This window comes from Chamaea fasciata, unplaced genomic scaffold (assembly GCF_029207755.1).
Source record: "Chamaea fasciata isolate MVZ Bird 193981 ecotype frontalis unplaced genomic scaffold, bChaFas1.0.hap1 SCAF_7, whole genome shotgun sequence".
NCBI classification, from domain to species: Eukaryota; Metazoa; Chordata; class Aves; order Passeriformes; family Sylviidae; genus Chamaea; species Chamaea fasciata.
In genome coordinates, this window is record NW_027094092.1 from 30,606,867 (window position 1) to 30,627,969 (window position 21,103).

The 21,103-nt window shown below is 41.8% G+C and overlaps 2 protein-coding genes across 2 annotated transcripts in view; one reads left to right on the plus strand and one right to left on the minus strand.

Moving 5' to 3' along the window:
* Positions 1 to 9,741: 9,741 nt before the first annotated feature.
* On the plus strand, positions 9,742 to 12,895 carry SRP14 (signal recognition particle 14). Its single transcript, XM_066188300.1, has 5 exons — positions 9,742 to 9,841; positions 10,274 to 10,346; positions 11,023 to 11,135; positions 11,677 to 11,709; positions 12,047 to 12,895. The coding sequence occupies exons 1-5, from the start codon at positions 9,818 to 9,820 to the stop codon at positions 12,134 to 12,136; spliced, it is 333 nt and encodes a 110-aa protein (XP_066044397.1). The 5' UTR covers positions 9,742 to 9,817; the 3' UTR covers positions 12,137 to 12,895.
* Positions 12,896 to 13,695: 800 nt separating this feature from the next.
* Positions 13,696 to 21,103, minus strand: part of EIF2AK4 (eukaryotic translation initiation factor 2 alpha kinase 4) — a 38,417-nt gene continuing 31,009 nt past the window's right edge. The window contains exons 34-39 of the mRNA XM_066188299.1: positions 20,964 to 21,022; positions 19,766 to 19,863; positions 17,691 to 17,759; positions 17,028 to 17,072; positions 15,811 to 15,935; positions 13,696 to 14,578 (exon numbers count right to left, since the gene is read on the minus strand). Coding sequence (XP_066044396.1) covers positions 14,524 to 14,578; positions 15,811 to 15,935; positions 17,028 to 17,072; positions 17,691 to 17,759; positions 19,766 to 19,863; positions 20,964 to 21,022 — 451 coding nt within the window. The 3' untranslated portion in view covers positions 13,696 to 14,523. The remainder of the gene's footprint in view (positions 14,579 to 15,810; positions 15,936 to 17,027; positions 17,073 to 17,690; positions 17,760 to 19,765; positions 19,864 to 20,963; positions 21,023 to 21,103) is intronic.

Here is a 21,103-nt window from a genome sequence, read left to right on the forward strand (position 1 = left end):
AAAAGGAGAGAAAGTGATACCTGTCTTCTTCCTCAGCCAGACTTTCATTCTGCAGAGAGCGGGACTTTCCCAACTTGCTCTTCAAATGCACTGCAGCTTTCACTAGAGATTCTGAGCAGGCTAAGCTTATGAAAGTCATTTGAACTGTGGGCGCATGGGGTAGGGAATCATTGTTTTATACAGGCGTGCCTAAGTCCTACAGCAGCCTGAACTGCAGCTCCAGAACAGCCCACCACGCCACAAGCAGCCAACATTCTACTCTCCCTTTGGATATGGCTGTGCTGGGATGTGAGAACTGCCCTGTCTTAAATAGCAAAGAGATTCACCTTCCAAGCTCTACTGCACCATGGCTACTCCAGCCCTGACATTAGTGCCTCAGCTTGCACCAGAGGCAGGGGCAGGGAAGTCCCTACTAGGTGAGATCACTGCCCTGCTTAGTGAAAGCCATCCTGGGTGACAGCCAGGTACATGACCAGGGTAGCAAAGAATGGCAAGTGGTGACAGAGAAGTGACTGATAGGGAGGAAAGAGCTGAGACAGAGGGAAACAAGAGTGGAAAATTGAAGGGAAAAAAAGGAACTGAAACAACTCCCCTAAAATTTTTTTTGTGGGAAAGGAGAAAAAGGAAAGGTAAAATTATTCTTGGCAGAATGAGTGTCTTCCTCAGCCAGGACGGGGTTGTTTCTCTGGTGCCTCTTTGAACCCACACTGTCTAACCACAGCACCCATGAATGCAAGACCTCTTCATTCTCCTGCCACACTGCAGTCCTGGTCCCTAGAAGGATCACACTACTGATCCACAAGCAGTAGAATCTGGGGAATCAGTTTGGAGTCCTGTTCTCCACAGAGCAAAAAAACCAAGGAAAACCCTGTTTACAGAGGCCCCAAAATATTAGCTTTCTCCAGACTTGTGTTCAAACAGCCCAAAGGCCACCCTGACATTTGCCATCCAAAAAATCATGTAATCCAATTTAAATCCAGCATTTCAATTGGTACGCCTCTGAAAGGCATGAAGGCATTCCCTAGTCACCACGTGGAATGGAAAAGCACTCAAGTTGTGCCAAGGAGAGCATCCCCCCACACAGCACTGCCACAGCACACACCAGAGGCTGAGCTGTCACTTGGGCTCTGGCCTGGTGCAGAACGGCTAATCTCGCACTGAAGAGGCCATTTGCTGCCAAGACTTCTCTGCCAAAAGATAACTTTATAATACTGATAATCAGGTGCCCTGCAGCCTGTTGCCTGGCCCGGTATGAGGAGTTTCTTGCTGACATTCTGCTTATTACAGCAAACCATGTTAATTACAGAAAAAGCAGTCTTTTACTGAAAAGAAGCAACAAAATCCCAGCCTAGAAGTGGAGAAAGTGCAATTAATTAATTTGTTTCTGAGTTTAACCTCTAGACATAATAGATTTTATAGCATGGCTATATATTGTAATTACAGGATGGAGCAAGTCTATACTGTAGCTTGTATTTGAGTGTGTAATGAGGAGTGAAAGATTGATGTTCAGTGTGGTCAGATGACTAATATACTGTTAAGAGCTGAACTGGTCGAGCAAGAGTAACAGGCACCCGAGATAGCATTTGATGTCTTGCTGAATAATGATGTTGTTTCCTATGTTAATTATCTTCCTCTAACCTGATAATTAACTTGTCCTAAGAGTACTGAGTGCAACGCAACATTGAAGACAGTGCTGCTCCATGGGTAGCTGGTGTCATGCCGCTGCTCATCCATGTGGTCTTTTTTCTCCCTCAAGAACACTAGGGGATTTTCCCAGACTCCACACAGTAGGCATGGATATATATAAACACATGTGACAGATGACAGATGCCTTCTGAGAAATTGCGTTAATGATACTCTTCAGTCTTGTCTGGGAAAACAATGAAAGGAAAGACAAAGGTGAGAACAACATACCTTGATTGCAAAATAATGTTGGGTAAACCTTTGGCATAGACAATGTCATTTTCATCCTAGGATTTGTGGGGGCTTTCTTTTTGTGTCAAACATATCCTTTTTGTAATGTTATTCATAAAGACCTAGAGTACTCTTCCTCCAGTGGAGTTCAGTGGGGGTTTAGCTCTCCTACTGTGTTCAGATGATGATAAAACAATGTTGGGTCATTATAAGGTTTAAGCGTGATAGATGCCCTGCATTTACTGTGTCTCACTGGCTGAGTTATCTGTAAAACTTCTCCGTGTGCTTGGCAGTTTAAGTCCTGGAGATTTTATTGCCTTTTTACTGGCTTTATAACCCAATCATAACTTCTCTGAAAAAAAAGTCCCTCACCAAAACCAACAGGTGGGGTTGAGGTTTCACTGCAAAAACAAACAGACAAACAAAAGTTTTAACAAAATAAATTCTTTGATAAGGAGGTTTCTGGCACAGTATTCTGTGAACTTAACACAATACTTGCACACTGTATCTTCAAGCAATGCCACTCCTGAGCTTTGAAAGCTGTAGGGCTCAGTTGTCACAGAAGTTTTTAAGGCTACAGGCAATAACAAAGGAACTGCATTTGTAATATCTGCATTGCTTTTGATAATTTCCTTGTCAGGATTGCATTTAAAGCTCTGTGAGCTTGATTGGCAATGTCTAGGTTACCTGCTCCTGCAAGCAGGGGTGACTCACCTGGGATTTCTATAGCCTGAGCACTAACAAAGAGCCTGTGACTTCCAGTCTGCCTGGGGCTCCTGTCTGCTGCCCTGTGTGCCTTTGAAGACAACATGTATTCAGAAACAGGAGGCAGAAATAAAGGGACAGGGAGAGCAACAAACCCTGTTTACGGTTTGGGCACCTGTGCTTCCTGTTTCTGAGTGGCTCCACTAACAGTTACAATGCTTAGATTCTTCTGCTATACAGAGGTACCCCCTGCAACCCTTTGATAAACAAAGCCAGTAAGTGAGGTAGGATTTGGATATGGAGAGACATCACCAGAACCAAACTATGTCAGGATAGCAAGGGATGTTGCCTGAGTGTGTAGGCAGTAGGAGGCAAGTAGGAGAGTAAAAGCACTCCATGAGCTGATAAGAGTCGATTAAAGATTTGGCACTGAGGAAACACTAGAGAAGAAGGACATGTTTCAGAAAGGCAGAATGAGAAATCACAGCCAGTGCTGTTTCTGCCCTAATGAACTGACCACTGCTGGAAACAGTTATCTCAGGATGGTGTTGAAAACCATCTACTATGATGGACGAGATGTTTTAGGTGTTGTAAGAAGGCACGAGTGACGCTTGCTGACAGTGAAGCTCCAGAAGCGCTGCACATGATTCTTATTTTCTCTCACAGGAGGCAGAAGAAAAGGCACGAACTAGTAATATCCAGCCTGTTGTTTCAGACTCACCTACATGGGGTTCAGGCTGTTTATATGGCAGAGGTACCTTCAAGCCCTTGTCACCTCAGCCTTGAGCATCTCTGCCTCCTCTCCTGTGCTGCCATCCACCAGCCGGGGATGGGTGTGTGAGGTGGGGGCGTCTGGAGCAGAGGGGGAAGGCAGGCGGACAGCTCATGTAGAAAACAGCTTTGCAATGCCTAGATCCTGCAGTTTTTTTCTTTCCCCCTATTGTTAAGTGGCATTGAGCACCAGCAAAACAGGAAACTGCTTCCTCCAGCCGCTGACCCAGCGAACCCAGGGCAGCTGCTGGCTGTGCAGAGTGGCCTCCCCACCGCCACCCTGTTCCTAGAAAGTGTCGGGACATTTGGAGGACTGTTTAAGGATGAGCAAAACCTACCACTAAATCTTGAATAAGTAGGTACATTTGGCAGCTCTTACAAGAAGGGAATCATACTGGAAATACCTAGTGGTAGCAGTTAAAACTCTCTGTTTTTTCCAAAATTAGGGCTTAAGGAAGTTAGAGCTATGATGTCTAAGCCAGTCTCTGTCACCTCACTCATCTGGTAACTAACTTGACTGTCTTTCTTTTTTTTTGTGATGTGCAGATCTTGTATCAGAAATCATTACTTGAGCTATGAAGAAACTATTGTTTTTCAGGCACTGCAGCTTTTGTTGTGATCCTTAAACCATCGAAGTCCAGCCAGGTCTCGCTTTGCTGGACATCCTCAACAGAGACAGGAAATAGTGCTGGTGAGGTGGTAGGTGACCCTTTTCTTCCTGAGACAGCAACACCCCACGGTATCAAGAGAATACATGCTGCTAGGGTTTCTGTCCTTCTGATGATACTGCAAATGGAGGATAGCAATGACATTGCGGCTCCCTTTCTCATTACACATCCCCAGGTGATCTCTGATATCGAGGACAATGTTATCTTCTCTGGTGACATTCTTCTGACCTAAAATTCCCATTGATTTGTTTTTGTTTAGTTTTTGGTTTTGGTTTTTTATATGTTGTGATATTCTTCACTTGGTCTTTTAAAAACATACATAGTTAAAAAAAATTCCTGTAACCTCACTGGGAATGTCTGGTGGAAATTTTTCACAAGTGCATTTCTGTCTTTCTGAAAGTAGGACACATCGATGTGAAAGAAATGATGCTCAGCCTAATCTCTGTCACCTCATTACTCTTGAGCTCCAACTTAATTACCTCCCTGATGCTTTGCACAGCTCTTAACCAGACATTTTGTGTCTACTTAAAAATCTGCCATACTAAATGAAGTGATGACTAGATATACTCTTCCGGCTGGAGAGAGGAGATTGTGAGCTTTGGTAAACACTATTTCTAGAGCACCCAGAAAATGCATCATATTATACAGACTTGATCCTGCACTTGTGGAATTCACAGATGACTTACAAAGACCCACTGAAACCATGCCGAGTGCTTATTTCACAAACCCACGGTGATGCACGCATGGCCACATAGTCTCTAGCTGATGTCTGTGTGTGCAGTGCAGTGTCACCTCCCAGCAGTGGTGGCAGAGGGCATGGGCGGGACAGCTCACCTCGCAGGTGCACTCCTTCAGAACAGACTGTTCTTACACTCTGCTCTGCTTTACTCACAGCTGAAAGTTACTGGGGCCAATCAAAACATAGGGTGGATGTTCCAATTGCATCTCTCTCCTTTTTTATCTGACCATTTTCCTCCAGTGTTTTGCACTGGATTTGGAGGTATGTGAGATTGTCTTTTGCTTGCTCCATCCTTCAAGCTAAACACATATGATGACATGTTGCTTCTTGTCCCTAGGCCCTTCCTCACATTTTGGGAGTTAAATGAATTGGCATTTTAATTTCATTGCTCCCAGAAGTGTGTTGAGCCCTACAGCATTATTCATGGATTCAGTACATACATGCCATTCCAAGGTCTCCTTAGAGAGCACAGATGACACCATCACTTGTACAGATAAACAACTCTGCGTCTGCACTTTTCTTCCAGCCTTTTCTCCCCCATTTTTTGTGAGATAGGGACTTGCCACAAAACCACTTCAGGTATGTGTGACACACTTAGTAATACGGTAAATATACCTCTCTTATCTTCCTTGACAGGGAAACTTTCTAAAATCTGGATGGTAGTTCAAAACCATGTAGGCCTTTTCCAACGATCTTTTTGTGTCCCACTCAGATAGGCTTTGATTTGCCCTACAGTAGTAATGTGGTGCATTAGAGTTTTAAGACATGTATCCATATCTGTTTCCTGGTCTCCCTCACAAAATATAAATCACTGTTAACATCTCTATTACACAATGAAAGTCAGTGTCTGTTGAACTCAAGGTTACACTTACCCTATCTTGAAACTCATTATGTGCAAATATGACATGATATTAAATAGGAGTATTTGCTAAAATGAAAAGAAATGCTTAGGGAAGAGCTTTGGGTAAATTAATTGGATCCTACGACATAAAAAACCTATTTCTTGAGGAGATCTTCTCCTTGGAGGTTGGCCTTCTCACCAGGAGAAAATTCTCACTCAGCAGCTTTCTGGTGGCATAATATGGTCTCAGAAAGATCTTTCTAAAACACCTCACTTCGTTCTCTGTTGGAATCTATAAGGTATTCAGAATCTTTCTCTTTTTCAGGGTTACCAGCTGATGAGGAGAATAACACTGCTTTGTGCTTCTATCTATCTTGATCAACAGGTCTCTGATCATTGTCCCCTTGCATGTCCTTTATTTCTTTTCACAAGGGCCACTTACAAAGAAGGTTAAGACCTGGTCTCAGGACTGACATTCACCTGTACAAATGTAACCAACTGATTGCTTTGTTGGAAATCCACCTAACACCAGAAAAAAAGAATAACTGTTTCTTCCTCTTGTTAAAACTTTTCTTCTTTACTCCCCTGGCACAGGGCCTAGGGATGTTTTGGTAGCTATTCCAGGGTTAATAGTCTTTCTGCCCAACCAGCCTCTGTTAAATGTTGGCTCTAGAAGGCTTTTCCTTTGCCTATTAATCTCAGATCTGGTGAGGCCACTAAGGCAGCGAGGTGTGCATCTCTGTTTTTACGGTGCTGATAGACTTGTAAAGGGGGAGAGACTGTTACTAGGCTTTTGCTCTTACACTGACTCTTTTTCCTGTGCATAGCTATACTTTGACGTGGTATTCTTGAACTTACAGATCAAAGAGAATTACCAGAATGATCCACTTGTGAATTGTGGGCCATTATCTGTTATTAACTCATCTTGAGCACTGTGGTGTTCGAACAGTAATTTACAGCATGTTATTACACTTCTGCTCACTGTAGTGTGCAGCAGCTGAATATGTGTGTGTGCTAGTCCATAACGAGTAATAATCTTTGCTGGCTAATTGGAATAGATCTTTGCCAACCTCTACTAAGGTTGATCAAGAATTTAATTTACTCCTAATAGTTTTGTTTTTCTGCTTCCTGCCCCTCCTACCACGTTTAGGAGAGACAATTTCACCTTCTCCTTTTCTCTTCAGTACATGCTTGCTTCCAGGAAAACTTGGAAGCGCAGCAACAGCCTCCTCCAGTTCTCTGCCAGATTTCCTTCAGGATTTAATGATTCAGGTGGCTTCATTTGCTAAATTTTTGCCAAAAAAAAAAAAAAAAAAGAAAAAAAGAAAAAGAAAAAAAAAAAAGTAGTTCTCCACTGACACCATATAATAAAGTTGAGCAAACAGGAGGGCTGGTAGGAGACTTATTTTTATTGCCTGGCCCTGGTCACATGACAGATCAGGTTACAAAATACTAATACCCCTGCCAACTCTCAGGATCCACCAATTCCTCTTGCTACTGTTTTAATCCAACCTGCCTTTTCTTTTTTTCCTTTCTTTTTTTTCCTCCTTTTTTTTTTTTTTTCTATTTTTCCCTTTTTTTTTTTTTTTTTTTTTTTTTTTTTTGTGAGGGCGTGGGGTGAGGGGAAAGACATCAGACTGAGGCAGGAGATAGAGTGAAAAGTGAGTATATCATGATTGGGAGTATCCCTTTAGCTCCTTCAGTGTTTGTTCAGCACTTTTTCGCCAGCTGAACAGCTTATTCCCTTGGAGTGTTGGCAGCCTTTGGCAAAAGTAAAGCAATGTCAGCATTCCCCTGTTCCATCTATTTTTTGGAAAGGAATCGTTAAAAATGTTCCATTTTCACCTTGTTTGCAAGTTGTGATTAAGGCTTCTCCCCCAATTAAATTGTGACATTCTGGCTTGAAAAACAACTTCAAGATTGGGAAGATAAGCTAACACACATGCACAGATGAAGAAAAAACCCAAAAAACTCCTTCTTTCTTGTGGAAAGAAATTCAGCAGTTCAGTGGAGCCACTTCTTTTATTAGCAGTGAGACAAATATATTTCCAAAAAAATTGCTGGTAAAACAACAGATTTGAAAAACATAAACTTCATGCAGCTCTCTGGAGTTCTTCACAGCAGTTTCCTCTTTGTCCCTTCTTTTAGCATACAGCAGAACCAGAGCTTTAGTGTCACAGATTCCTGCAAGGAATCTGCCTGGAGACGTGGATGCCGTGTATCTTTGTACAGACTCTGATGTGGCACCTACACTGCTATTGACACCTCAGCTACATCAAGATGGGCACCACTACAGCCGAGGTGTCCTGAAGGCACACCTCAGCAATAGAGGTCGTGCCGAACAGAGTGGGGAGATTAAGGGAAAGAAAACTCTGTGGTCTCTTTCCCACAGGCACTGATGCTTTTTGTTGTGTCAAAGGTGTAGGAGAATAACTACATATAATGTTTCTCCACCTTTATAATGAAGAGCTGTGGCACAGAGAAGTTAGGAGAGCAGTTCATGGCAACACAAGACTTCTCCGGTGAAGTCAACAGTCAGAATTCAGGTGAGAGTTGTAGTCCGTGTGCTTCAGCCACAAGACCACCCATCTCTTTTGGCAAGCATGAGTGGAAATGTACTTCTGCCTTCCAGTGCCTGTGAGCATTTCCAAGGGGGAGGATGTTGCAATTGTTTTAGTTTTACCATTTCTGCTCTTCTTTCACAAGTTGCCTGTAAAAACCTGCAACACTCTTACACTGTCCATGGTCAGGGCTCTCTTGAAAACACAACCCTACTCCGATTTCTGACTAAACAACCTCTCGTAGTCAGGAGTATGTTGAGACTTCTCCAGCAACCAGGCAGGGTTAGAGGAAGTACGTGTCAGCAATGACTCCATGCATCCACACATCTTTCCTTGTTGTGCCCACTGACTGCAAGCTGGGAGGGGCAGGGACCATCACTTACTACACCTCCACAGGGCTTTGGCCTATCAGTACTTCCAACCACAGCACTGATGGAGTCCCCTTAGAATGCCTGTTTTCAGGAAGCTTCAAGAACACATATTCCTCCTTTTAAATGAGATTTTTTAATGCCATGAAAAACAATGGAATTTATTTCACTGAAGTCTTTCCTCCTCAACTGCAAATAATACAAGTGCAAAAGCATCAGGAGGATGATATCATCCACGATGTGGGAAAAGTAGTGCTGGATCTCTACACTTTCCTTGACTCTAACATAATGGAGTTACCTTAATAACCTGGTAGGTTTTCATCAACCATGGCCGTGTTGCAATGACCTGCTTCTTGGGTATTTGTTTCCTTGTTCTTTCGGCAGCTTCATTTCTGTGTGCGCAATCACAGCACCCTCTACTGCCTCCCGCTGAACCTGCAAAAGGACCGCGAGTAATTGTGGACTCTAAAAAAGACTTTTGGAGTGACTTTCTCATTATCACGTGTTGTTTCATATACGAAACAACACCCCCACCTTGAGAAGGACAATACCGGACGGTATTTCAGTTCTGTCTAGAACGTAGACCAGAGCCCAGAAATGAACAGTATGAATTCCTCAGGTAGGGACTCAAGCACCTATCAGCCTGAGAGCAGTTTTTCCTTCTAATCTGTAAGGCATTCTCTTCCACTTTTGTTAGGTCCGTGGAGGAAAACTAGATCTATTTTCCTAGTGATAAGCACGAAAAGGCACTAGGCCACGTGCTACTTTTGTGTGCTTCTGCACCGACTGTCACGGGCCTGACAGAAAACACCCGTTTACAGAATCCACCCCTGAGGAGCTTCAAGTGTCAGGGGTGCGAGGAGCTCTCCCAGCCCTGCCAGGCGCAGCTTTCCCTTCTGTTTCTGCACAAATCCAGGGGTCTGCTTCGTTTAGTCTCAAGTCCCGCCCTTCACGGCCGGCTTCACCGGGGGCAACGGGCTGATCCCAGGTGAAGCCTGCGAGCGACTGCCGGTGCCGGGGCACGGACACGGCGGCACGTGGACTACGGAACGCGGCTCCCAGGCCCCGGGTGCGGGCGGGGCCGCTGGCATCGCGCCGGGCCGGGCTCGGGGGCGGGCGGGGCCTCTGGAATCGCGCAGGGCCCGGCCCAGGAGCGGGCGGGGCCTCTGGAACGGAGCCCGCCCAGCCCGGGGCGCCGACGTGGCGCTGCCCCTGCGCGTGCGCAGGCGGCGCTTCCGGAGCGGAGCAGGATGGTGCTGCTGGAGAGCGAGCAGGTGCGGGGCCGCGGGATGAGGCGAGCCCCGTGTGCCGCCGTGGAGGGAGCCAGCGAGGGAGGGAGAGATGGAGAGAGGGAGGGAGGAAGGCCCCGAAAAGCCCCGCGGCGACGCCGGCCCCGCGCCGGCCCGGCGGCGTGGGAGCCGCTGGGGGGGAGGGGAGCGGGCGTCGCGGTTCCGGGGGGCTCTGTCTCGGCGCAGGAGAAGCGCCGGGGCCGCGGGAGGTCCGGGGGGCTCACAGCTCGTGTTCGGAGTCAGAACCGCGGGCCGGTCCTCCCCCGGCTGGGACTTCGTGTCCTGCAGCTTGAGCCGTGTTCGCCTTTCCGCGGTGCTGCCTCCCGCGAGTGGGACAGAGCCGGCGCCCGGCCGGGGAGAAGAGCTCGGGGCTCGGGTGATGGCTCCCAGCCACGGACGCGTCTCTTTCTCTTGCAGTTCCTGACTGAGCTTACCAGGCTCTTCCAGAAGTGTAGGACTTCCGGCAGCGTTTTCATAACGCTGAAGAAATGTAAGTTTTGAGTCTGTTACTGGATTAAAGAGGTGTTCCTATAAATCTGACCTTTGTCACCAGGTATTTTAAGCGATGCAGTTGTAATCCAGGGTGTCTGAAGACAAGAGTGGTCATTGGCACAAACCCTATGGAGCACTGGTGGTACCACTATTACTGTTAGTCCCACAGCTATTAATTATAGGACTGAGAATTAGTACTAGTACTATTAGTATTAATAATTTTTGAGTAAGCCTGAATTTCAAACTGCAGGAAATACTGGGATTTTCTGATTGTTAAACAGTAAGTGAAAATGGTTAGTTTTCTGTAAAAGGAGAGTTCTGATGTTGGTTTTGTGTGTTCGTGTTCCTCTGGTTCCCGGCTAGCTGACACTACTGAAGAGGCCGTGTATCGAGGCAGGAGGCAGCAGGGATGAGCATTTAAAGCATGCTGCTGCCTGAGCAGGCAAGGCATACAGCACGTTGGGGGGAGGATTTACTTTATTTTTTCTGGCAGATACAGTTTACAGAATAGATCCTTCTGGGGTGCTAGAGTAAGAGGCATTTGGCAGCAGTGTTAGTTCAGTTGGCCTGAAATTCCAAGGTGTTTTACAGATCTGCTCATGAGCAGTTTTTAACATCTCACATCAGAAGACGTCTGTTGATTTTAATGAAATAAAAACTCTTTTTCAATACAGATGATGGCCGAACAAAACCAGTTCCACGCAAGGGCCATGTAGAAAGTTTTGAACCAGCAGACAATAAGTGTCTCCTAAGAGCAACTGATGGAAAGAAGAAAATTAGCACAGTGGTAAGTGACAACTTTGAAGTTAGAAAGATTAGTGACTCTGTGTGTTCTTGATTTAATGCTCCATATTTTAAGTGAAACTTGAGAAAATGTAAACTGAAAGTTGAAAACCTGACGTGTGTTTACTTTGAATGGGGGATTGGAAAAGGCTTTAGCTGACTTTAGCTCTGCTCTGTGATATGACACAAGGAAAATTGTTATCTCAAGAAATAGCTGAGAATCTGAGCTGCAGCATTTTTATGGCCCCACAAGTGAATCAAACCTTTCTTTGAATGCTTTTTCACATTCTTCCCATTTGTAAACATGTGACTTAAGGATGAACGGCCTGTAGAGGGTTTTGTTAATTAAGGAGTGTTTTCAGTTTTCTCAATCAGTGAAGTCCTATGACATATCAGTATAGCACATTGACCACTGAATGTGGTAAGCTGATCCAACTGCTGCTAAAAAAGACCAGATGGTAACTGGTGGGTAAACATGTACTGAGACTTGAATCTGTAATAGAATGCAGAGTTTTCATGGTTAACCTCCAGTATTACTTTTGTAGGTGAGCTCAAAGGAAGTAAATAAATTCCAGATGGTAAGTTTTGGATGCCTTTTATCCTTATTTTCTGTTAGTAGTAGAAGAGGTCTGTTGGAAGCACTGGACAGATGTGAACAGGTTGATTCTGAGCTGAACTGCCGCAGAAACTAACTTAGACTACCCATTTATTTTAATCTCTTTAAAAAAAAATAACTGTTTTGTCTAACCTTGTACATTGGTTTAGAAACAGTATTTTCCTGGTGCAGGGTATAAGAGCATGATTCTCTGGGAAAAGGCAGATAATTGGCTGTTAGTAATACATCAAATGTTACTTCTTGCATATTGTCACTTAAGTATTTGGGGTTATTTTAAATGGTTCTAATTGTTCTTTCAGGCATACTCAAATTTGCTAAGAGCTAACATGGATGGCTTGAAGAAGAAAGACAAGAAAAGCAAGGCCAAGAAGAGTAAAGCAACACAGTGATGGGACAGTGTGCTACCATCACTATAATAGACTTGACCCTTGCTCAAAGCAAAGTCCATTTCTTTTTGAGTTACCACTTGTCCTTGGCTTTCCTTCCAGCAGGATACTGGGATGTGATCAACACTTTTGTTTAAACTGAGAGCAGAGGTGCTTTCTTTGGGTTGTGGTGTGGCAGGAGTATGTAGAACATTATACTGAAACATCTTTACACTCAGCTGGTTTGTACTTACACTGCTGCTGTTTATACTCTGTGGTGTAAAACCTGTCTGGGGGGTAGCTAGGGTGAAGAGAAATGCACCGGTGCTAGAAGCAAAACAAGACTCTGGAGCAGGAGCCTCAGTGACAAATGCCCAGGTTTATAGATGAGCCTCAGTAGTTCTAGGGAAAGCAGGTGCCAACATATTATCAGGAACAGCTGCTTTCCTGTTTCTGTCTTAATCTGAGAGCCATGTCTACATGATGCAGTGCAGATGTCCCCAAGGCAGCCAGCACAGTGCTCGAGTTCTTGCAGAGCCTTCACTCTTCACTCACAGCCTCCAGCTCTTCTGACCTGGGCTCAGAGTGGGGGGAGGGTAGGACTCTACATCATCTTCCCTTCAGACGTGGCTTAAAAATGCTCATGTCACCTAAACTTTTCTTTTGTTTTTAAAAAAACATCATCCTTCAGTATATTTAGGGATCTGAATTTTCTTTCCTTCATATGAGCAGATGTAAAAAGTAAATATGTAATTGCTCCTATTAAACATAATGAGAAATGGATTGGGTGTAATGACTGATGTGACTTTCTTGGTGAATTGCTGGGAATGGCACAGTCACCTATGCCTTTAGGATTGTCTGATACTGCTGCTTTGGGAATTGCTGTTAGAACCTTCATAGTTCTCAGAAGTTTTTTTGGTTTCTCTTGCAAGTTACCTCTACATGTTTTAACTTTGCTTTCTTTACTAGAAGAAAAGGTGGAAAAAGTAGGTATTTATTAATGTAATGAGCTTGCAGCTGGCCATCATTTAAGTTAGAGAAAGAAAGAGGTGTAAGTTATTTAAACAACTGGTATCAAGTGGGGAGGGAGGGTAAACACCAGTGTATCTCCAGAACTCCTTAACATTTCTGCATATTTATGCAGTGTTTTGATGTGAAATATAATATATAGTTAACTATGGCTGCTACTGCTGTTAATCATAGTTTCTCAGCTTCATTCTTCCTGATGGGGTTGTGTTACAGTTTAGCTTTAAGAACGTAATTATAATACTTCCATCATTACTATGACTTTAACTTCAAACTTAATCTGACAACTTGGGTAAAGAAAGTTAGTTTAAAACTTTGGTTATGCCTCAAGCACATGCAGGTTACTGTTCTCTCTTTAAAGAGTCTTTGATTCAGGTTCTGCAGGTCTGAAACAAGTGTTTTATCAGGTCGTCATCTCACTGAAGCTGCTGCTTGATTTAAATGCAAAAATACAGACAGGACAAGCACAGGCTTGTATCAACTCTCAGGCTGAACTCTACCATATTTTAAAACAGGTTAAAAAACCCAACCAAAAATGACACACAAAAGGCTTGCAATAAGGCTCAGCAAGTTTTTATTACATAAAAACTCCTCAAAAATGTTTTAATCAATTTGTTAAAGATAATTAGATTTTTCATAATGCTAGAACTCACATTTCTTGTTGCAGTACTACTGTTGCATAAAAGGCATTCTGAAACCATTAAAAAAAAAGTAGTTTTACATCTGTACAGCTGATTTGTGTAGCACATGGAGCAAGAACTACATGATAATACCTATCTATCTATGGCTAAAGTCAGACTTGCTCCTTAATTGCCCATAAAAAAATTACTTCCACATTTTGAAAGCATTTAGTTTTGTATTTGTCATGGTTTAGGAATGTCATTCTCTAGTGCTCCAGTTGAATCCATGTGCCCACTCATTACCCCCACCCCCCTGCAGGTGGCTGGAGAGAATTGGGAGGCACAGAAGGTAAAGAGCACAGGTGAGGTAAGAATTTGCTGGAAACAGCAATGGGATAAGAAAACAGTAACAGCAACAATACTAGTGGCAGAGGATACAGGAAAGGTGAATGAGTCCACAGAATCAACACGACCCAACTGCTCCCTCTGCCATGCTCTGCAGACCTGGAAGGGACCTGGAAGACCCCCAGCAATGGTGTGAGGTGTACAGACCAATCTCTGGGTCCTGGCCACGCCTGCTCCTAGCTACAGCAAATATTAACCCTGTCCTGGCCTGAGCCAGGACAATATTATACATGAAATGCAATCTGGACACAGAAAAAGGCACTAGTTGCCTGTCTAGCATTATTACAGCCTTTTGAAATTCCTTTTGACAAAAGGCTGTTGTCCATTTGTAGAAGCATCCCATAAAAGATGTGGTAAGTACTAAAACAAAACCTTGTATTCATCTCGGTAGCTGTACAGGATAAGTGCAGGAACCCTGCAGAGGGAAGGAAAAAAGAATTTTAAAATTTTGAAACTGCAGGTTTGAATGCTGCAATTCTGTAACAAATCATCACAAGAAAATCAGCAAAGATTTAGTAGAAAATCAGTTTTAGTTTGTTTGGCTGTGACTGCAATTTTTCCCTCATCCTCTTTCCATTGAGCTTGCCTGTTCAGTTTTCACTTCAGTGATCTGAAGGCTTATGGCTAAGTAGTGCTCAGGCCCCAAATGGGATAGGAATATAGTCAGGGACTGTATTACATCCATATCCAACATTGTATGGAGTGTTATTTGTGTTCTGTTGCTCATAGCCTTGCAAACCCCATGAAGAAAAAAAAAAAATTCACTTGCTATGTAACTGCTGTAGTAAACAGCAAACCTGGAGCAGTTTTGGTGCATCTAAGAAAAAGGAACCAAAGTTTTAGTCTTATATAAAGGTTAAGTAGTACCTTCAAGTGGAACAGAGGTTTAAAGAAAATTAAAGTGAAACAAAACCCATAATTAGGCATAAATACCCAGGTTCCAAATGGGCCAGTATATACAACATATGACAATCTGAGGTTTAAAACTGGACATGCTGGTTGTGTCCAGACAATCTCTATCAGCCTTGCCAGAATCCAACAGGGAGACTGTGAGTTGAACATAAACGTTTTTTATACTTACAAAACAGAAATGGGCTTTACTGTACATCTTGGGAGAGCATCCATCACGTTTGCACAAAACTGGGTACTCTCCCACTTGTGCCTGACTACCACCATATTATTTCAAAGCAGGAGGAATTAAATGTGCTAAGTGAGTTACAAAAAACACGCTGAGTCCCTCTCATCAGAAAAGAGGGCTTTTATGTAGCAGTACAGATATGTATATTATATATGCATATTTACACATGTAGAAGTATATGTACTATGTATAGCAGGATACCTGACTGTACAGAATGGTCTGCTATTCATTTTTATTAACACAGCAGCAAGTGAGATCTAAGTGGCAATACATTCTAGAGCGTCTTGAAAAGACTTAGAAAAATGAAGAATTTACATGGCCAAGAATTTACATTTTATTAGTAAGCAAGGGTTAGTGACCAGTCCTATCGTTTTGAAGGAACTAAACACATTTCCTGAGTTTCTTTCTGCCTCAGAGTGAGGGGAAAGTGGAAGACAGGAGCACCTTCTAGTTTGAATACAGAAAAAATTGAAGCAGTTTATGTACCCATAAGAGCTTAACAAATTTACCTCTTTTCCATTTTGAGACTGTAAATTTCATCACAAATTGCTTGTAAATATGAAGACCTCTGCTTGGGCCATCGTGACATCAATTGTCTCACAGTTGCATCAAAGGCTTGTCTATCTCCATCGAGCTAAGAAAAAAAAATTGACAAGGAACTATGCTAGTCTTATATTCTTTTGTGAAGGAAATCCTTCTCCCAGTAGGATACAGCCTTCTGAATACTGTGTCATGTCAATGCTCTTTAATTAAACAGCTTTCAAACGTGATCAATGTCAACAACACGTGCAACTTAATTTTTTTAAGAAAAAAAATGTTAATCTAGTGATCAGTTTCTTAACACATTTCAGTGCTAGAAAGACATAAGCAATGGAAAGGGCTGTCTCAGCTTGGCAGTACTGGACAGAATACAGTAACTGTGATGTAACGGTGATCAAAAGTGAATGATGCAAGTGTGCTTAAGTATTCAATTATTTTTCTAAGTAAAAGGTGATAAACTGCCTCCATGACTGATCCAGACTGGATGAGCTAAGTATTTTGAAAATGTTTTGAAATGTTTCACTGGGTTTTGATTACCAGACAAGCACTGCTTCAGAGCAGCAGATAAAAGGTAGGAAAGTACTAAATGCACTTCCAGTAGGATGCCATTCTTGACTTTGGGCTTTTTAGTGGGTAGAAAGGCATCCATCTCTCTCTTAAGCTAGTGCTGTCATTGGAGAAAAAAAGAAAGCTTTTTCTTTGGTGGTGTCATCTTTCATGCACCATTGACCAGTTCCTGAGTTGTTAAAGATGTCGATATAATACACATCTCCTTTATATCTTGGCTTCACTAAGGGATGTTTCAGCTACTGTACTTGAAACAATCGCCTCTGCATTTTGGGTTCTCCTTTATTAAGAGCTTCAAGGAACACCTTTGTTGAAACTGCTCTTAATGCTTATTGTTTCTGAAAAAGAGCAGTTAAGATTTAATTTTAGATAACTATTCTTGGGGAAAAAGCCTCAGAGCTCAGGATTAGGACTTCCTAATGTTGTCTTGTGTAACCTGGACATTTGACAGAAGTTTTTTCTCAGTCAACCTCTGTGGGTAAAAAAGTCCGTTTAAGTTTTAAACCTAATTCAAACTTGAATCAAATCTAGAATGAGTGAATTTTACACTTAATTTAGAACAGGATTTATCATAGATCATGTTCAGGTACAGTTCTAACAACAACACTTAATTGCTTACCTCTAATGATAAGAAGTGTATCACAGTTGCTTTGGGCAGATCAACCTGTAAAAATACCAAGAAATCAATACTTAACAGCTCTCTGTTACCAGTTTGCCAACTAGAGATAAGCTATACTGAAGGGAGTCAGACTTCTTGATTTCCAGAGAAGCACTCATGCTGCTAAATCTGGGAACTTAGTTTAAAATGATTAAAACCTTTTTAACTATTCATGACAGATTCCATTATGGAAACTTGCACATAAGTGCAGGCAAATAGGCAGTTACGTTTCCTGAAAAGCATACACCATTTTAAAGTCCTTTATGACATGGTCAGTGAAGTCTAAAAGCTATATACAAACAAAGCTATGTTGGCTTAAATGGAAGTGCAAATCTAGCAGGAGCAAGTTATTACATTTACCACATTAGTTGGTGTAATTACAGCATAAGAGCTTACAACTAAATGCTTGTTAAATTTTATTCCGTGCAATTGTCAAATACACACAATTTGAGATACTTTTCAAGTATCAGAGAACCAGACCAGGGGTCTTATTTAACCAGAAGTTTGATTCATTTGGATATCGCTGAAGTGAGACAATTGGCAGTAGTTTTTTCCAGAAATGAATGGCATCATCCACTGCAATTAAGAATTTGGAATTAATTCAGGTTTCTGCCAAATACTTACTGCTAAAATCTCAATCTCACTTGTTTTCTGTTGCAGGCTAGAAATGAATGTCTGAAGTCTTGTTTGCACCTGGGAACAGAAGATAGGCAAAAGTAAAATACACTGCTTGTGTGACACATGTTGGGAACACTGATTTCATACTGCATAGATGAGAACAAAAGAGGCTGCTTCTAACAGGATGTAAAACTACATCATATTTAAACAAATGTTTAGTATAATTTTCTGTAAAAACTTCACAGTAATCCTTGATGAGAAGAGAGTAAGGAGACTGGGGCTGGGACACTCTTGAAGCAATGGTACACACTTGATAATACTGGCACGGTGCTAAAGCAGACAGAACAATGTGGATGCTTGCATAACTAGTGAAGACTGCCCTCTGTTTCTGGGTGTCAGATGATTTTCTAAGGAATGTAAGAACCTGTGACTGGATGCAGTGAATCACCTCCAGCTAAATGAGGATGGCTTTTGAAAGCCAAACCAAAATACACCTCATGCCTTACACCACCTTTTTTCAGAGCAAGCTAGTGGTCCTGCAAAGGTAGCAGTTTACAAATGTAGTTGCAGCCTTGCATTATGTTGTCTTTTGTACTTTGGAAAAGTTGCTTTTACATATTCAAAGCCTGAAAACAGTAAGTTTGTTTAGCTCAGAGAGTAAAATCCACTTCTTTACCTGGGTTCTGAGAACTATTAATTGGGGAGATTTTTTTGTTGCACATCCAGGTTTGGACTGAAAAGGGGATAAGATTATAGTTCTGTTTTACCATGTACTCTAAATATCTTGAGGCCAATAATGCTAAACAAGAAAACTCGGACATTTGTTTCTAGCATCACTGAATGTTTTCTACATTACCACAGTATCATGCTTTAGGCAGGATTGTAGGAGTTTTTTATTACTATTTTTGTTTGGGGTCTTTTGTGTGTTTTTTTTTTAAATCCTCAGTTTTTTCTTAGGCCTTTAGTTTGAGACAACATAATGAAATAAAATACATAACGTATATTTTACAAACATACTACAAATTAAAAGTATGATGAACTTGCACCTTTGCGCTGGTTTTGTCTGGGGTAGAGTTAGCTTTCTTCACAGTGGCTGGTATGGGACTATGTTTTGGATTTTTGCTGAACACAGGGTTGATAACAGATGTTTTTCTTATTGCTGAGCAGTTAAATCACTGATAAAAGTAAGTAAGGAAGCAATAGCTGGTACAAGACTATTAGCTACAGATGTAGGGATCAAACACTATTGTACTGAAGTTGAAAGAATTTTGCAACATCCTTCCCCACTGCTGCATAGACTACTTAAAAAAATATAACTTGTTTGATAATGTACAGAGCCAAGGCCTTTTCTGCCTTTTTCCTAAGGCCATGCTGGTGAGGAAGCTGGGGGTACATGGGAAGCTGGGAGGGGACACAGTCAGGACAGGTGACCCCAACTGACCAAAGGGACATTCCAGACCATGTGACATCATGCTCAGTATGTAAAGCTGGGGGAAGAAGGGAGTACATTTGGAGTGATGGTGTTTGTCTTCCCATTCACCATTACAGATGATGGGGCCCTGCTCTCCTGGAGATGCTCTCCTGAACATCTGCCTGCCCATGGGAAGCACTGAGTTCATTCCTTGTTTTGCTTTCCCTATTAAACTGTCTGTCAGTCCAGGGGTTTTCTGGCTTTTACCCTTCTGATTCTCTCCCTGATCCCTTGGTGGGGGAGCGAGCGAGTGGCCGTGTGGGGCTTGGCTGCTGGCTGGGGTTAAACCACACCAACCTTAAACACACTCCAGTGTTTAGGGAGAAAGAAAAAGGAAAGAGCAGTTCCAGAACCACAGTTCCTAGAAAAGTAAGATTGCTAATACGTATGCACAATGATAGCTGAGCCATGATGTCACAGATAATCCCTAACATCTAAACTGTTAAAAAGGGTGGTCTTTGCCTTCAACCATTTGTGGTGTTCCTAGTCTTTATGAATAAAGAACAAACAGGATGAATTTGTTTAAGTTAGGTGATAATGGGAAGTATGAATTCTACCATTCCTTAACTTTTAAGGATCACTTCTGAATACTTATTTGATGTGTGTTTACCTGAATTTCTTGACGACGCCTGGCACTGGCAGATAATTTTTCAGGGGCTATAACACTAACATTGGGCACTACAAGACTTCCATGTGATTCAAATACACCTAAAATGCAAACACATCATTTTAGTTTATAGTATTTCTTTATAAAACAAGTATCAAGAAACAGAAAATTCACAAATAATAAGCTAAAATCAGTGTAGTACAGGGATTAAAAAGCTGCCGAAAACCTCCAAAATCTGACAGGATAATGAGATGTGCACATAAATTCTCAAACACTCACGATTTTGAAGGACTGATTGTTAAGACTAAGAAATTTGGTATTTTACATCACTGTTCCCTGAAACTAAGAAAAGGTTCCAAATGACTTGCATACTTTTACAAAGGAATGCAGTGCACCTAATATCAAAAAAACAAAAGCCATTACAAGAATGAGGCAACTATTTAATGCTGGATCCCATAGCAGATTCACTGACAAAATGAACAATAAACTGCAGCTTCCCCAAATAACAGTAATTAAAATTTGAAATGGCTTATTTAGAAATCTAAATTTTGACTTCTGGTAGTCACACACACAAACCCCCCCAAGTTAAACATGGCCTCTCTCCCTCCCTATTATCCAAAAGTAGGTGTGTGAAGTGTTTCTTTAAAAATCACCACCACCACATACTGTCTCAGTGCTCAACAAAACAAATATCAAAAAAGCCAAATTTTAGCCACACAGTAAGCACTTAATATTATTCTTTATATACAAATGTATTATCAGAATAAGGAATGCAAATCCATAGCTAGAAATGTAAAGGCATTTTCATTTGCAAAAAATATTTTTTTTTTTGGTAAGTCAATGTAAACAGGTCTCAATACTCTAACAATGACAGGTCAAGTTATTTTTTATCAAGATGACATTTAAGTTTCTCCTCAGCTAAGAAAAGTTTGTGATTTTTGGCTTTCCCAGCCTCTTGGATTACTGCATCAATGAATGCTTGTTTGGAGAATATTCTGTCCATTGGTCTTAGCACTTAGATTGGAGCAAAATTCAGTTTTAAATCACTTGGAACAATATCTGCGATTAAGAGGCAGTGCCTCTAATCAGAGCTCTGCTATAAAACATTTTCTTACTTTGTCTTTGGTAATATTTTCCTACAAATTCGTTTTTGAGCAGAAAGAGGAACAGTTTGTATGTTCTGTAATTAGATATTAAATACCTGAAATATTAGTAAATGATCCTTTTTGATTTGGTATTGAAAGATTATCTGTGGTTTCTCTAAAAATAAACAAAGACAGTTAAGGAAACAGATCTACAATTATGAAGGAATACTGTAATAAAACAATAGTTTCAGATTAT

Bases quoted from the DNA above. Each gene is read 5' to 3' on its own strand.
- SRP14 (XM_066188300.1), top strand. From the start codon at position 9,818: ATGGTGCTGCTGGAGAGCGAGCAG. The intron at 9,842-10,273 runs GTGCGGGGCCGC...TTTCTCTTGCAG, and splicing joins TGCTGCTGGAGAGCGAGCAG to TTCCTGACTGAGCTTACCAG. The intron at 10,347-11,022 runs GTAAGTTTTGAG...TTTTCAATACAG, and splicing joins TTTCATAACGCTGAAGAAAT to ATGATGGCCGAACAAAACCA.